The 17560-nt window shown below is 40.1% G+C and overlaps 1 protein-coding gene across 26 annotated transcripts in view; it reads right to left on the reverse strand.

Annotated features, from left to right (window-relative positions):
* Positions 1 to 17560, reverse strand: part of TNRC6C (trinucleotide repeat containing adaptor 6C) — a 100710-nt gene that overhangs the window by 21228 nt on the left and 61922 nt on the right. For 9 of the 26 annotated variants that reach the window (XM_071764272.1, XM_071764281.1, XM_071764290.1 and 6 more), the window contains 7 exons: positions 14011 to 16602; positions 6775 to 6984; positions 5414 to 5580; positions 4651 to 4755; positions 4121 to 4201; positions 3553 to 3610; positions 3202 to 3347 (listed from right to left, as the gene is read on the reverse strand). In XM_071764272.1, the coding sequence (XP_071620373.1) occupies positions 3202 to 3347; positions 3553 to 3610; positions 4121 to 4201; positions 4651 to 4755; positions 5414 to 5580; positions 6775 to 6984; positions 14011 to 16602 (3359 nt within the window). Of the gene's footprint in view, positions 1 to 3201; positions 3348 to 3552; positions 3611 to 4120; positions 4253 to 4650; positions 4756 to 5413; positions 5581 to 6774; positions 6985 to 14010; positions 16603 to 17560 lie in introns of all 26 variants that reach the window. The other 17 variants (XM_071764296.1, XM_071764293.1, XM_071764289.1 and 14 more) reach the window with 4 other exon arrangements.

Here is a 17560-nt window from a genome sequence, read left to right on the forward strand (position 1 = left end):
ACTGTTACCCAACACAAACACCACAGTCATGCTCAATATATGACTTTTAGGACTTCAGAAAGTCTCTCATGATCATCCTATGTACCAAATATGACAGAATGCAAATGGTATTAATCAGATTTTTTAGCCCTGTGAGATACAGACAATCTAGCAGAGGATTCCTGACAATCACCTGCCAACAACTGCCACTTCATGAATCAAAATGTCCCAACAGACTGATGAGAGAGAGATGAATTTGCCAGAGGTCTTTATATGAAGTCAGTTACAGAAGTAGATTAGAAGAAAATACACATTAAATCTTTTTCCAGATGAGGAAATTAAAGGATTTTACCTCAAAATATGTTCTTTTCAAATCTGAAAGAAGTTAGGTACAGGTAAAAGAAACTTGCAGGAAATGCAATACTCCAGGAAGTATTTATCATTGGTGTTTTCAATTTTGAAAACACAAGAATATGAAAGAGCTTCCAAAACTTGGAAGTTCAAAAAAGAAAATCACTGGAACAGAGGAAGCCAAGATGGAGGAAAGAATAATTTAAGAGTCAGCCTTAAAATTCTAGTGCCCATCATCCAATTGCAAGGCCTACAGAAGTGTTCCTGTGTAATGCTAAAACATTCCATTCATAATCCCAAAGACAAAAAGCAATCACTCTCACCAGAGATAGCTGGGATCAGAATGTGAAGGATAAGGTTGGGAAAAAACCCACCAAACACTCTGTGTTTGAATTAGAAACAAGGCAAAAGCCCTGTCAGAGTATTTTAGGAAGAACATGATTGCAGCCAACAGGCATCAGCACTTGTAGTCCTGGATTTCTCAAGAGTGGAGAAGAAAAGCTGTGACATGGAGTTATCTGCAGCAAGCACTGAGGAAGAAAGTCAAAGCAAACATTATTCTAAGGTGCTTTTTAGATGCTCAGACCATTCCCAATGCAGACAGAACAGGGAGTTCAATGGGCCCAGGAGGAAACGTAAGGGCTGGATATTCTCTCTCCTCAAATGCATAAGGTTAAAAACCAGAAGCAATTACTGAGTTTATCTGTCAGAGAAAATGTCAGGGTGGGGGGGGGGGAATCACAGAGACTCAACTCGGATGAGCAGAAGAGCTGAGAAAGAGTGGTAGCAATGAGCACACCTACCCAGCTTACAATTTCATGATGAGGAACCTTGCATGATTTCCTGAAGACTCAGGAAAGCTATACAAAAGGATAACGACTTGGTAAGACAGTAAGTAAAAAAAGAACATTAGCTTTGTGCAGCTGTGCAGAGAGCTTGCTCACCAAGGATGACCTGAGCAGGAAGCAGGACAGCTTGTGCTCTGAAATAGTACCTCAAAGGGCAGAAAGGTTTTAGAGGAGTTGTATGAGCTGTAAATCTGGAAAGAACTTCTTTGGAAAAAGCTCTCTAGCCTTAAGAGTAGGAACTTTATCTGTTTAATTCACTCAGCAAGTCACTCAGCACTCTGATAGCTAACAAACACAGTTTGGGATTATTTCCTTTGTTGCAGTCAAGTCACTGTGACACGTTATGCCTAGACTGACAGGTTTTATTTGCTGTTTGAATATTAATAATTTTACTACTCACAACTGCTCAATAGTTGTGTTTAACATTTGCTTCCATAATTATGCATTATGCTGCACATAATGCATCTCTCTCTCTCTCTAACAGTAATTTTACTGCTCAAGATTTTGTTATCCTAGAAAAGAAAAGGTTAACTGGCATGCATGCATCAAGTTTGTGACCTTCATCAGGAGAGAAATCCTTCAGTTAACATATTCATTTAAGTTTGTCATACACAAATAGATTTGCCTTAGTTAAGTATGAACTTTCCGTGGCAGGGAAGGAATGGCATGGAAGAAAAGGAGGAAAAAGAGCCAGATTTGAGTCTTACACTTAGGAAATACAGAGTCAGTTTAGTCTGATTCAGGGAACAAAAAAATAATGGACACCACATCATTCCAGTATAAGTAGGGAGCTCAGAATGAACAAATGTTATTATCACATTACCTCCCAAAAGCAGAAAATCAGTATTCTTATAGATAGGAGCCAATTGCTTATTAATAATGTAAATAACTTGTACTAAGCAAGATGCCCTTGTGTTCAATCAAATTAAATTGCTTACAGTAAGCATTGTAGCAGTCAAAAAACTGTTTAGATTGCAATGACAGCAGAAATAAAAAATAGCTGTCATGAAAAGGTCAGGATTTATCAGATGTCCTGGCACAGCACCATGCTGATTCTCTAAGCAGAACACCTGGGAACCTGTCAAAACACAGGCCATAACTTTAAGGGTAACACCAGTTAAGACTGTAAGAAAACAAGAGGGTAGAGGACCAGAAAGATAATGGGGATTCAGGGCCAGTGAAGTTTTTGATACAGTCTGTGTTAACAAGACTGGATATTGGTACTGCCTCACATCCTGTAAACAGCTTATGTAGAACAAATTGGTTTCAGCAGAGTTTGTGAAAAGCACCAATTTCTGCTTTCAGAAACCACCAGCCCCCATCTGTGTCAAAGAATGGCACCAGAGACTGTTCTTGCCATATTAATAATGTGGGGGTATTCTGAGGTGATTTGGTGGGTCTCTTTGTAAGACTTGTGTCATCTGGTAAATCTCAGTTCCTCCTGAAGATCTGGCTGCACTTTCCCTACATTCTTTTTTTTAGTCACTTTGAATCTTGGACACAATATTCTGAGGTTTCTCCTCAGTCATTAAGTGGTGCTGGAAAATTTGTCATACATGACCAGAGAAAAGGAAGCTCAGAGAAGCTATTTATGACTGTGTGTCTGCTCTTTGACTTAACAAAAATATCTCAGCTCCTCATTCTTATTTAAATACTGAGCTTTCATTGAAATCTAAAATAAGCTCAACACTAAAACAGGAACTATGAGCCTAATTCTATAAGATTTTAACCTTGGTCCTGCCTGATCATTAATCTGGGCAAGGGTCACTGACTCCTTACCAAGTTCTCAAATGTAACACTGGGGATGACCATCACTCTTTTCTGTGTGGGAATCAAACCACCAGGCCTCTCCGAAAGGACTAAATTGCCCAGAAAATTAAAAAAATAAGAAGATAAATCATTACACATGGCTTTATTGTCTTTTATCACAATTCTCTCTACAGCTTTCTAAACAGACACTGGAAAGCATTAATATTTCTGTCCAGTTTTCACTTGGATGCCACACTCATAGCTACCCACTTACCTTGTCAAGGAAGGTGGGGCGGTCCATGGAAGACTCTTTGGAGATTGGTGGTGGGCGGCAGCCAAGGGGTTTGGTGACCATTCCATTGTAGTCAGTCACTCCCATTCCACGCTTGTCCATTTCCACCTTCTTTTCCAGCAGAGCACCTTCACAGAGAGGGGAAATGTGTTAAAGGAGGTGATGCACAGACAAGGAGTTTGCCAACAGCAGTTCAGAGACGAACGTCTTGCTTGGAAAAGCGAAAAAAAAATAAAATATTACCCCATAGGTCTGGATAAGATCAAGTTCTCAGAAGCATGAATGGTTCCCATGTTGCTTTAAAGAAAAAAAAAATATTTACATAATACTTACTCATGGCCTGATCGAGATTCATATTGTTGCTCTTCAAGGCCTCTTCCGCTGGCTCTCTCTGTCAAAGATATGGATTATGTTAAGAGAAAAAGTCATCATGTGTCTATGATTTCAAAGCAAGCAGAGCCAACAGATATGTCTCCTAAATACTGGATTAAATTCACTGGTATAAATAATGGCCTCACACATTTTTTTTCCTGCTTTTAACTAACTCCCATAACAAGAAAAAAACAGCTATATTCTAATTTCACCTGGGTAATAAGGGTTAAAAAAAAAAGAATCATTACTGAAGTTCAAAGTGACATCTGTTGCTAGAAAACTGAACTTCAGAAGTTCTACACATGTCATCACACAAAGCACATCACCAAGTAATTCCAGAGAGCATGCTATGAGCTTAGGGTAGCTTTCTGAAATGAAACTAAACGTCTAAATTCAGGTAACAGAATTATTTCCCAGACTGAAGAAGAGACTGAAAATCTTTCTGCAGCTACAGCCTGAAACATCAAGAGTTGGAACTACAAGTTTTAAAAGCTAAGCCACAGCTCTTCTAGCTGTGAACTCTACTCACAGGGAAGCCCATGTCTGTGAGCTGTTTTATCAGACGGTTCATGATCCAGGCCTCATCTTGCTTGCTAGATGTCTTCATGCCCTTAGTAAATAAACAGGAGATTCCATTAGTGGTCTGGTTCCCACATTCACACTAATGAGATGAACATAAAATAGATGGTAAGTTTTTCTTATTAATAACACATGCTACTGAAAGATGTATTAGTACATTAATTTAGAAAGTATTGAAGAACCCTCCGAGCAACGCAACTATGATTCTCTTCCCCCAAACAGTGGACAAATTTTATCTCAGCTGAATAGGTGTTCAGTGTGTTATTTAGTATTTGATTTGCTGACCACTGAATTAAAGCCACCTTTGAATTTACTTATTTCATTTTAATCCCTGGCAGAAAAATATAATGAAATAATAATTTCTGAAAATAGTACAACACTTCCTGAAAAACATTCCCAAAAACGACTTTGCAACCTTGAAGTTAAGAATGTTACTCAGTGTATTTTCTTAAAAACAAACAAGAGCGTCTAGATAAACACCTTTAAAAGATCTCTGTGCAGCTTTTCTATCACAAAATCCTTAAGAAGTCTCTTCCTTTCAGTTCTCCAGAAAGTACCAAGGGACAAGCGTGGATTTGTTTTGGGCTGCGGACAGTACAAGAAACAACCATACTTGATCAAATCACTGGCCTAACTGTTGACTAATGGAATAACAAACAAACTGGCTAAATGCATTCCCAATTCCTTTAAGTTACAGCCTGGCCTTCTCCTGAAACAAAGACTGCAGTGGAAAGCTTCCTAACATAGCTGGCTATGTTATTGGATGAGTGTGGCATCAATAAAAGTTTGCTTTGTTCTCATACACACCTTAGAATTATCTATTTGTTCCTCACAAAGAGGAAGCAGATTTTTTTTGTTGTTGTTGAACCATTTCATCACAAATTACTGCTAATTTTTACCACCATGACAAGTGTTTGAAATCCCCCTTAACATTGTTTCTGTTAATACATTATCATTTCTTCAGAACACATGGAAGCTTATAAAACTTTAAGAGAAAACAAAAGCAGCAACAACAAAACCTCCCAAAACATCTGACAGGCTGAAAGTCCAAGATCTCCCACTTCCCCCTGTAAGCAGGTAGGCAGTACTTGAACCACAGTAGTGGCAAGCTGTGTCTGTTCAGGTGTCAGAGCTCTAATTTAAGAGTTCAGGTGTAATGCAACAAAACCTGTGACAACTCATTCTAAAAATGTTATATACTAATTCCACTTACTTCTAGAGACTGTCTTAATTTTTGTCTTACCTTTTGAAGTCCTTTCTTCGGGGCATTTCCCCAGGAATTACAGGAGGAGCTGCTCTCTTGTGAAGCAGTATTATTCCACATATCTCCTTCCTCATCTTCCCACTGACTAGTACTGAGATTCACTTCATCCCCACCACTGCCCCAGCCTTCTTGCATAGATTTTGAAGCTGGAGGAAAAGGAAAGAGGGAGAAGAAATAAGACAGATTCAATTTCCTGCAAATTTAGAGATATATCCTTTTATGCCAGATCCAGCATGCTAACATAGAATCTTTTTTTAAGAGATAGAGAGGTTCATCAAGTAGTTTAATAGGCATTAAATGATAAGGACTCCTCCTTTGAAGTTAGCAAAAAAGTGAAGTTCACTAAATACTTTATAGAGAAATAACTCCAGCAACTGCAAGTCCAGCCTTTTCCTAAGCAAGTAAGATCTGCTCATGGGCATTTCAGTCTCCTAGGAAAAAGGAACCACAAAGTATGACCACTCACTTGTTAAGTGCCATTTTGCTTTCAACAAATCTCACCATTTTAGCTGCCACACTCTTCCAACGAACAAAACCAAATTTTGAGATCACTACCAATCAGAAATTCATTCCCATCTCAGAACAATGGGATCCAACTGGGACATGTGGGCTGCACGGAACACTCTCAGTGATGAGGTTGTCATCTTGTTCTGTTTAATTCTGTTTATTCTGTTTGAAGCTGGGATTATTCATTTTAAGACCTCTCGCTCCTGTTTTGTTTTGTTTTGTTTTCTGGGCCTTAAACTTCTCTCTCAAGATAGTATTTCTTAGGGCTGAAAGCTTCCACAGATAAAACAGAAATCTAAAACAAGAGGTCTCCATTTGGAGATTTTTCACAGATAATTTTAGTTAGGAAATTGTGAAGCTGTAAGCAGTTCAGGATGTTCCTGTACCCACTAAAAGCTTTCATAGCTGAAGAAGATAACCACTCCCTCAGCTTAACCTAAAAGTGAGGTTATGACTTGTTGTTCTCATGTGTTGCTTTTCCTAGCAGAATAAATCACATAACAACTGATCTCAGTTATTTCTCATCAAAGTTTTCTTTGAAGTATTGTTCACATGCTTCTGCAGTCTCACAGTTTCCTTGGTGTCCACTGTGCTGCTTTTCCAGTACATGAAGAGACGCTAAGGAATATCTTTAAATTTACTGAATCAGTGCACTATATTCCTATTCTTGTCTAAATTTGGTATCTGGAATATCAACACTTTGAGATACCTAATGAAACTCTGAGACTGAAATCAAGATAGCCTCTGATTTAAATACACAGGAAACCAAAAAATGCTGTTTGAAAAGTCTTTTTTTCTCCAGCCTCTCAGGACAGTGACAGCCACACACGTACCTGGTTTGCACAGTGCTGGGGCAGCAGCTGGAGCATTTGTTCTTCCATATGTCCCTGCTGACTCAGCAGGATTCTCTCCCCACCCTGTACCACTGCTGGGGGGTTTCCCCCATGCTGAAGTGCCATTATCAACTGCAGCAGAAGGGGATGATGGCTCTCCCCAAGAAGCTTCACTCTTTGTGTGGACAGTAGGCATCTCTCCCCAGCCTGCTGAAGCAAGGGGAAGGACACAACAAGTGATGAGAGGTTTTTTGGTCAAGCATTTCAAAGATGAACATTTTATTACAGTCTTTGTAGCATGAGCTGGTAAGTAGGCACAGAGATTTTAAGGAAGCATTTTCTTTTAAAAATAAAACGTCTCTGATTTGGTCTCCAGTTTAATGTATTGAATACTAGTGCCAAGTCAAGACAGAATTAGTGTTTTAGAAAACAGGCAGGAGCAGCCAGGCTGCCATGTCAGCACCAGACCTGGTCCCAAGGCAGCAGCTGCTTCCCAAGTGACTTCTCAGAGGAGACTGAAAAGGGCTCAGGGAACACACCCAGCAGTGCAAGGAGGTGGGAGACCAGGACCCAAATTTGAATTGGGCCTTGTTTCACTGAAAAACTAAGCTAGTTTAATTTCTTTTTCTTTTTTCCAAATTACCAAATCTCTCTTCTCATGCCCTACAAGGAAGGGCATGTTTGTATGGAGTGTGCATTCTTTAAAGCTTTTATTACAGCTTATGGTTGATGTGTTCCCACTGAGTCCCTACATAAGAATAAATACAATTTTTAAAGAGAACAAAACAAGACTACAATTAGAATCTACAGTCAAAACATGAGGAACAGCAAGTAGAACTCCCTGTTTTCCAGCAGAGTATTATTTTAACTCATTGAAAAATGTAAGCCACTATAAAGAAACTGTCTGGCTTGGCTTGAATGTAATATATTGTAATCCTGATTTTAGCACTCAAGTCACATGTGTCAGGAACAGGAGTCCTAAGAGCAACACCAAACAACACAGCAAAAGCATAAATTCAATTTAAAATGACTGCTACCTCTTAAAACAAGTTTTGTTTTACTCTGAAGGGACTCATCTGGACCATAGATGGAGTTCAAGGTACTTTTGTGAAGTATTCAAGAAAGCCAAACACATAACAGGAATGTAAACAGCTTTTACATATACCTGACATAACCTGTTTTGCTATGATTGTCACAAAAAGCATTAGATTACATGACCCTGAGATTCCAGCAGTATTGTAGAATTCCATGTGCTCAGAGCTTCCACTGTTGATCAGGCTGCTAATCCAGGAATCCTCTTTTCAGTGGGCATCATTAGTGTGGGTAATTTATTCTGATCAACTATTGCTCTGCCAAATCTGTAACTTCTAGGAGCTCACAACATGAAAACAGACCTGGTAAATGTGAAACTTAGATTTGTCAATAACCAAAACCCTTTATCATTACTGTTTTTAACAGATTTTCATAATTTCAAGACCAGATGCCTGCTTTGCTGCAGAACTTTTCCTTTCTTACTCCCTTGTTTTATCTGTAAAAAAACCTCTGCTCAGGTTTCAGTGAGCAGAAACAATGTTTTCTGCACAAGAGACAACCAGAGTGGGTAGAAAATGGCAAGAAAGTCACCACAAAAAACCTTTCACTTCAGAGTACCTTGGAATACAGCAGACCATCTAAAAACAGAGTTTAACTGAGAAACAAGTCCAGCAAACTTCCTGATAGAGATCTTTGCAGAACTTACCAATTTCAACAGAATTTCTCTTCCTAGAACCTCTGGCAGCATTCACCACCAGCAGTAACTCACAGATTTGTGAGGAATGAAAAAAATTCCTTTCAAATAGATGGGTTCATATCTGTCCCCCACTTCAGTGTTACTGTAGTACACATTTATTTTAGGCTCTATTTCTCAAAGCATCTGCAGTCCTCTCAGATACTGACAGAAATTTATAAGACAAAAAATAATCTAAAGGAAGCCTACATGTTCAGGACATGCAGCTTAATAAAGCTCTTCCACTAACTGCAAGATTTATTGTGTTTTAAAACACCTGAAACAACTCAAAATTTCCATTTCATGAAACTGATTTCCATTGAAAAGAACATCACTGTGTTCTATTAAGGTATCTTTAATTTCTTGTTATTTTCAAGTGTCTACAGAAGACACACACATGTATATTTACACAGAAAAGAACCTCTCCTCTGAGCATCACCACTTCCATGGTGTTCCACCTAAAATACTTATCCAAGCTTTCTGCTTGTATATTTAAGTCAATTTTATTTAAGAAATCCTTTATTTGAATTTCTGCCTCAGTACTCAGGAGGCAACCCTGTCAGGCAACTGCATGTATTTAATCATATTGGCATCTGAAAAAGATTAAGCACAGGCAAATGAAACAGAAAACAGAACATCTCTACAGCACCAATTAGAATACAGATGCACAGAGGGCAGAATACTAACATTTCCTAGTTTATACACCCCATATTGGAAAATCTAAATCATTCAATTTATGACAATAACCTTAAAACACAATTCATATATTGAAAAGACAAAGTGTTCTAGGTTGTAGACTAAAAACTCAGCCTTGTCCTTCCATTCCTCTTTACTATAAAGTCAACAACATTGATGAAAGGCCACAGATGTGTAATGTCCAAGTTATTTTAAGTGCTTTAAATACACCAAACAGTAAATAATACAGATTACAAATAATGAGGGAGCCAACCTCTACTAAAAGATAACATTTGCTAATACATAAAAGCAGACAAAAGGCCTCAGCTAAAATTTCCAAAACTATCTTAACAGATGAAAATTATGTACAGAAAAATCAGTAAATAAAATCTGAAGGCTGCTGGAGAAGTAACTTGCACACTGGAAAAAGTAACCTGTACCTAAATTCCCAAGTACTTCTCAATTACAAATCTGTTTTTCCCTCTGTGGTAAGTACATGCTGACTTAACATTACTATCTCTGTGATATCTTTTTATGACTCCATGCCAGTCTATTTTAAAAACTTAAAAAGGTAAAATTACATTTTAGAATGAATGACAAAATTCTACTAGCCAGAGGAAAAAAAGATATTTACTTTGAGGGTTTTTTTGTCCCAGGCTCTTCCTAGATTTTTTAAAATAACTCAGCATGCTTTGTATTTGAAACAGACACAGAATATAAGGTCAGAATCTGTAGTCCCAACAGCTGCTCCTGGCAGCTCAGTACTTTACAGTCCTATTATTTACCTACCAAATATCTACCTGCTCACAAATAAATGGTGGTTCAGAGGGCTGAATGAGCACAAGAAGCTGCTTTTGAGTTCCTTTACACAGCCCTTTGGAAGGAAAAAGTTCTGCTCAGAGAAATCTGTTTTCTTTATGAAAATAATATGCATACAGGCTTCCACAAAAAAAAGGATCCATGGTTTAAATAACAGCCAGATCTGTACTGCAACAGACCAAGCTCTGTTAAAAAAGCTCTCTGGCAAGAAAGTGTGGTTTTAATACTGAAGTTTTAAAGCACTGTTAGAATTGCAAGAAACAAAAAGATCACAGTGAGTAATAAACATGGACACATTGGCAGAGGTCTGTTTTATAGAAATAAAAACATAATTAACATTGGGCCTCAGCCAACAGGAAATCCTCAAGGGAAAGTGAAATGTTAACTAAGCCATGGCAGGATGCAGTTGTTTTCCCTCAAAATAACCCTATAGCTATTTGGATGGCAGAAATTGTTTTCCTTGAAGTTGTTTGGTCTGTGATTAGTACCAGAGCGTATGAATATAACTCAGGCATATCAAAATATTAGAACCTTATGTAGACGAAAAGGATGAAGAATAGGTAGAAAAATGGTATTTTTTACTAAATATTTACTAGTTAGTCTGCTAATAATAGAAAATAAATAAGCTATACAGGTGAGAGAGAGTGTGTGTGTGTGTTTTGCAACTTTAAAGTAAGGAAAGGCCATCACTTAGCTTCTCTGCTTCACAAAAATTCTGTGCTATGAGCTGCTTCTGAGACAAATGCATTGGGATTCTAAAAGGAATTTACACATTCAGAATTTAGACCTGGTTCAGATTTTTAAAACTTAGGCACCTTAATCTCCAGAAAACACAAAGACCATTATTTTTTACCTCAAATCTCCATAGGGAAGCCTATATTAACTTTTTGTTTCTTTTCTCAGCTGGAGGATGGATGGTTGGAACCCTGCCAGCCATGACCAACCTAACAGGAAAAGACCTGGTACTGCTTGGGATCCAAGCCCTGTTTGCAAAACCTTTTCTCACTTCTTATTCCCCTTCTATCAAAACAAGCATTATGCATGAACAACTTATATTAAAATCAAATCCAAACTCAAACCACTAGCTTTCTGCTCCTCTTCTCAGACAGCCCACCAGTGGTTTGGGTTCCTATCACCAGGAAGGACTGTGTTTATCACATTATGCTTTTTCTCCCCCCCTGCCCCCTAACAGAAAAAGAAATTCCTTCAATATTATCCATTTTCATCAAGTGTGTACCAGCATCTGCTTCCCATCAATAGCTTTTTAAGCTCTGAATTCAAGGAATTTTCAGAACTTCTGGGCATGGCCAATAACTTAAATAACAAGACTGTAACTTGGTCTCTATTTCTAAACTAACATCTTATATAAACTTAAAACCCAAAAGGGACAAATTTAGAGCACTTTGTGCTCTACAGCAAAATTAAAATTCACTGCTTTGCTTCCAGGATGCAGGACTGTGCCATCCCACAGCTACACCAGACTTCCCTACTAATACAGGAACAGAGAGGGCAGGGTTCCTTCTTCATGATACTCCATGAATAACAGGGAATGCTAAAAATGATTGGGAAAGGATGTCACAACCTGAGACAAAATGCCAGTGGTAACTACTTAGTTCAAGTGACAGAAGATTTTAGATGAGCACTCAGTGGCACAAGCCTTATGGCACAATCTTGAACGACACAATCATGCTCTGCATGGGAAGAGTGTACATGAAATTTTCTTGTGGATAACTGATTCTTGTCTCCCTTGTAGCAGAGGCTGGAAAGGCACAGCCAATGGGACAGGGAATTGGAGTAGGGAAAAAAAAAAAAACAATTAAAAAAAGGCTGAACAGCACAACAAACTGTAAGCCCCTGCCTGTGTGGAAGGAAAGCAGCTCATGACTTGCTTCTCATTTTTTAGCTGTCCCAGCTGGGACATGATCTGTAGATGTTTAAAGTCTGTGTAAATTTTCACAAAGACCAACAGGATATTGCTCTACAGCTGCTATGTGCTACACTCAGTGTTAAAGATAGGTCTGACTGGGGAAGCTAATATGGTCATTTTAAATTACATTTTCTGCTCTCTCTCTATGTAAGATAAACACATGACTGGCCCCACTCAGGCACCAACAAAAGGAAAAATATGCACAACACATGAGGACACAGGGGACTTGCAGAGCCAGCTATAATCCTTTAAAATATTTCCATGTATGGCCTTTATTTTTGTACCTATGGCCTAACTTTTGCCTTCAGTAACTCTATCTAAATTTTAATATTAGAATTGTATTTTAAGCTGTCTTCACTATTACTCAATTTATCCTCTTTCCTGCAGGCTGTCTTGGGTATATTCTGAGAGTTGTTTTTGCTTAGTACCTTAGAATCTTCCTAATGAACATTTTTGCAAGATGCACAATATTGTCATTTTTAACCTCATCATGTGGGAGCTGAGTGGATGGTTACAAATTAATAAGCAGTTCTCTGACTGCATAAACACATTACTTCAAAGAAATCCTTTCTTTGCTACCATGTATTCTCTGGAGTAATCACTGTAGAACACCACCAGTTTTTTAAATATCATTTTCAGAATCTGAAGGCCTAGTAACAGGAAGTTTTTCTCTGCAAGGTGCTGGATTATTTGAGCAGCACGGACACTGCTGTCCATGAACAGGTTCACAAACACAGATGCAATAATCAAAAAATGAGCTGAACAAAAAACCAACCCACTCGAAATTCCACCCCAAAACCAAACAAAAAAAACACTTTCACGACAATTCCACTACAATTAAGAAACTGAATTGTCACTTTCCTGGGTTTTTAACCCAGATGAAAAAAGTTTAGGGTAAATGAATGATAGATCAGGTATTTTAGACTGACCAAGTAAAAACCTATTTTCAGATTTCTCTTTTGGGAGCACATATTATGTTATTAAAATAACTAGCCTCAACTGTTAAAATATTTGATTAGAGTAGGGAACATGAGACTATTTTTACACAGACATGAATTATTACAAAACATCAAAGAGAAAAATGATGGAAAAAAGGAGAACAAATCCCACTTGGAGAAAAACATAGTTAAAAAGTCAATATTTAGCCGTGACCAAGACGAAACAAAACCTTGGAGAGAAAAATCAGATGAAGAATTTCAAAGAGCATTGCAAGATTAGATTTATTTTAAGAAGTCTGTGGTCATGATATAGAGCAGAGCTCCTAGTAATTTCCATTTAAATACCTCCCTTCTAAGCATTTTTCTCATTTTTCCCCATTTTTATTCCTTGTTGCTTGTCTACAGCAGTACCCATCTTTGATTAAAAAAATTCCTAGATTTCCTAGAAGCTTAAAAGCCTGTCTCTGGAACACAGCTGAAGTTAGAATAACTTGTCCCTGCTACCCTGAATATTAACATCTTTAACCAATCCAGCTTTATGAGAATCACATGAAAGTCCAGAATATTACCCAGACCTGAAGTACGGAAGAGAACTATTTCTTTATAAAAGGCAACAAACACAAGACCAACAGCAAGAGCTTAGATTCATGCAACCATTAACAGCATCTGTTGCCAAGAGATACAATTTGCAGAAAGGAACAGATGCAAAGTGTCTAAACAAGAACAAAGACAGCAGTGGTAACAGAAGAGAAACAAGGGAAAAAAGGTTAGAACAAAAAGCCCAAACTCTTAAATGGCTGAATTAAACGAAAATGCCACGTAACTGTGGGAGACCTGAAGAAATAAATAGGGACAAGCAATCTAAGGATATTTGGCATTTTGGACCAGGTATTGCTTTAAACCTTTCTGACCCTGAGAGGGACTATGGAATTGTGCCTGGAAGCCAAGCCAAGCCACGAACACTGCTTCAGAGTAAATAAATAAACTTACTCTATGGTATAAATGCAAGATTTCTATGTTAAATGCATAACTACACACTGGTGAAGCCAGACAGCATTCAGTGATCAGTATCTTACAGCATCTTAAAGTACTTTGTAAAACTTTTTCCATACCTGGACCAAGCAGTGGGGACCGGTTCGGCTGGGCACTTGACTGGTGCGATGGCTGAGGTTCAACCATATTTGTGTTGATAATGGTGCTAGTGGTGGTGGTGTTGGTTGTGGTACTGCTCTGAATTATAGGGTTATTTCTATCCCACATGTTTACAGTCTTGTTGTTGTTGTAATTCGGGTCGCCCCAAGCTGAGGTACCATCATCGATTTCCATCTTGCGGCGAATGGACGGTGGAGATGGCTCTTCCCAGCCAGTTGCCTCACAGTTCTCTTTTTGTTTGGCTGGCACTGGCCCACCAACCCACCCTGACCCAGTCTGTTTTACAGAAGCAGCTCCTCCCCAGTTACTCACATTGTTGTCCTGGGGTTTATTAGCCCAATTTTGTTGGGGGCTTGGCTTTAAAGATTCCCCCCAACTTGTACCTGTATTAGCCTTGCTGTTTGTGCCATTTCCCCACCCGCTGGTCCCAGACCTCGTGGAATCATTCCAACCAGACCCTGATCTATTGTCAGAATCCCATCCAGACCCATTCTTCTTCCCCTCACCCAAGTGTCCAGGAACAGATGATGAATCTGTCCAGTCTCCACCTCCTGAAGTCCAGCTTGGATTTGATTTCTGTCCATCTCCCCAGTTCTGAGATTTGGGTTTCTGAGGTTCACCCCAGGTAGGTGATTTGTCCTCCTGATTCGCGGTCCCACTCCACGCGTGGCCGCTTTTGGCAGAAGCAGCATTATTAACAGTAGTAGAGCTTGCTGACTCTCCCCACCCCCCTGGGCCATTTGGTGCTTTGTTGTTATTGTCTCCCCAACCTGTATTTGTTGGAACAGCTGCCGGTGGAGAGTTGACCCACCCAGATACTGAAGAGGTATTTGTACTGTTCATGATGGACCCATCGTTCTTCCCCCCTGAGTTTGAAGATTGAGTAGCTGCACAACCCCAGGCCTCTGTTCCATTGTCATTCTTTCGTTCAGACCTTGGGGACTCTTCAAATTCCCAGGCAGTGTTTTGCTTTACGGGGGTTTGTCCCCACCCCGTATTGGACAGGACCCTGGGGTCAAGGTCATTTCTTGGCAACTGAACTTGCCCTTGGTCTATCATCCCTTTGTCTCTCCTCCTGCCCTCTCCAGCCCCCTCCCTCCCGGTACTGCCTTCATTTTGACTCCCACCGCTCTCGTTACTTCCTTCACTAGCTGTGGTGCCAGAGGCTGCAGCTTTGGCCCAAGAGTTTATTTGTTCACTGCCCTGCTGCATGGCAGGATTGGGACTGGTAACACTGGAGCTGTCCCACCCTGTTGATCCTTTCCCGTTGATGTCGCTATTGGAATGCTGGTTTGGGGGTTTGCCCCATTCCCCGTTCACACCATTACTGGTGTTCCGGTTGGGGTGGCCCCAAGCTCCAGAATGCATGCCACCAACACCACTGTTGCCACCACCCCTGCCCCACGCCAGTACCCCAGGACCAGAAGGAGGCCCCGAATCCCACGCGTTCGCCCCGTTCCCCTCCTTCTGCGCAGCGCCGCTGGATCCGTTTTGTTTAGCACTTAATGCTGAGTTCACAGTGTCTCCATTCCCCTGACTGAACCCAGAATTGCTGTTTCCTGTGGCAGGATTACCTGGGGACATCCCCCACACTGAACTGCCCATCCCTTCACCACTGCCCCCGCTGACTTGAGAAACTGATGTTCCATTAGCACCAGGAAGGCCTTGCAGGTGGGGCGGGATGATGGCCCCCATCCCAACAGCCATCCCCCAGTTCGGCAGTCCATTTGTCTGCATTGCATTGATAGGGTTTGGTGAAGAGTTCATGGGGTTAGTGTTATTTGGTCCATCAGTGTTAAGGTTCTGAGGTTGTACGCTGAAAGACACATTCTGAGAAGTGGACGTTTGTGGTTCTGTGCTCTCTTGCGGCAGCAAGTTTCCCCAAGCACCTAAGGTGCTTGTTGGGTTCCCATTCTGGTTGCCCATGTTCTGACCTATGGCACTGACTGGACTGCAAATACTGGAAGGGTTGCCTGCTCCCACAGTTCCTTCATGTCCAAGTACAGGCCAGGCAGCTGGATTGGCATTAGGGTTAAGGTTAAGATTAATGCCAGCATTCGAGTTGGAAGCACCCCAGCAGTTCTGACTTCTACCATCTCCCATCATGTTGTCCATCTTTCCATCCCCACCACTGGCAGAGCAGTGAGCTAGGCCAGAGCTGGAGCCCCCAGCCACCCCCCACACTCTGGCTGAGTTGCCATTACCATTTGCTCCACCAGCTCCAAGGGCACTCTGGTTAGAAGTGCTTTGGACGAGTGCTCCGTTGGCGCCATTATTGCCATTAGTTTTCTTTGTATGTCCAGTGAAGTTGCCTTGGGCACTCCCTGTAGCCATGCTACTGTTCTCTGAGCCACAGTTGGAGGCAGAGTCAGTGTCTGTAGTACATTCTGAGGCAGACTCAGTCTCAGCTCCGGTAATGGAAGGCCACGCTTCCTTGTCAGTCCTGTCTATTATCACTTTATCCCAGCTGCAGTTGCCTTCACTCCTGAAAGCGGGCTGCTGTCCCCAGTGGGAATTCTCATAATGGTCTCCCAATCCACTGTGGCTGAGATCTGAAAGGATCCAACAAGGTTAAAAGTGAGTCCAATGTTCAAGCACTGCAAAAGCCCTCTGGTCACAACACCACAGCCTGCTAAAATTTAGAGTACGTTCTCTAACATAAGACAGCAATTTTCCTCTCTGCATTAAAGCACAACACTCATATTTAGGTGGTGTTTAATTCTAGCAAAACTCTCAATTAAAATAATGGAATAACTCCATTTTGGAACAGGGTAACAAAAGTGTTTTGTATCCCTGGTAAAAACAATAAGCAGGCAATAAAGAAGGGTAGCAAACAGTTATCCATGTGAAAAATCTGAAAAGCAAATTTGGAGAAAACAAAGATAATCTTAGCAGACTCTTACCATTTATTTTGACTCAATTCTCATTCTTCAGAGAAACACAAAGAAAGAACAGCCAATAAAAAAGTTTAAAAAGTCTGCCCATTATTAGATATCACAGACATCAAACTCAACACACTATATTCATCCTGCATTTAGTTTTTCAACCTTTCCTGTAAATAAAGGAACAAGTGTGGACAGCCAGCTTTACTATTTAGTGTTAATTATGCAACTAAACACCAGTACTGTAACTTACATTTTCACAGAGAACTTGGGCATTTCTAAATAGCAGATGGTTCTATCAAGAAACTTCTCTCTTAAAGGATTTACACATGGTTTAAACATTCTTTTGTACTTGCCCATACAGACCAGTTTTTCCCCAAACCAATGAAAATCAATGCTATGTGGTACAAACAGTCAGACTTCTCAAGGCACCACCCACATCCTCAAACACAAATGCTAATCCAAAAAATGAAACAAAAGCTCTTGAGCACCTGATTGCTTGCTAGGGTACAAAGTAAAAGGGTAAGACACACCACTTCTCATGCTAAGAGCTCAAGATCAGGTAATGTTTTTGCATTTACTTTCCATTCTGATAGCTCTCTCCAAGATTTCTTGTACAGATTACTCC

Source organism: Heliangelus exortis, chromosome 20 (genome assembly GCF_036169615.1).
Source record: "Heliangelus exortis chromosome 20, bHelExo1.hap1, whole genome shotgun sequence".
In the NCBI taxonomy this organism is placed as follows: domain Eukaryota; kingdom Metazoa; phylum Chordata; class Aves; order Apodiformes; family Trochilidae; genus Heliangelus; species Heliangelus exortis.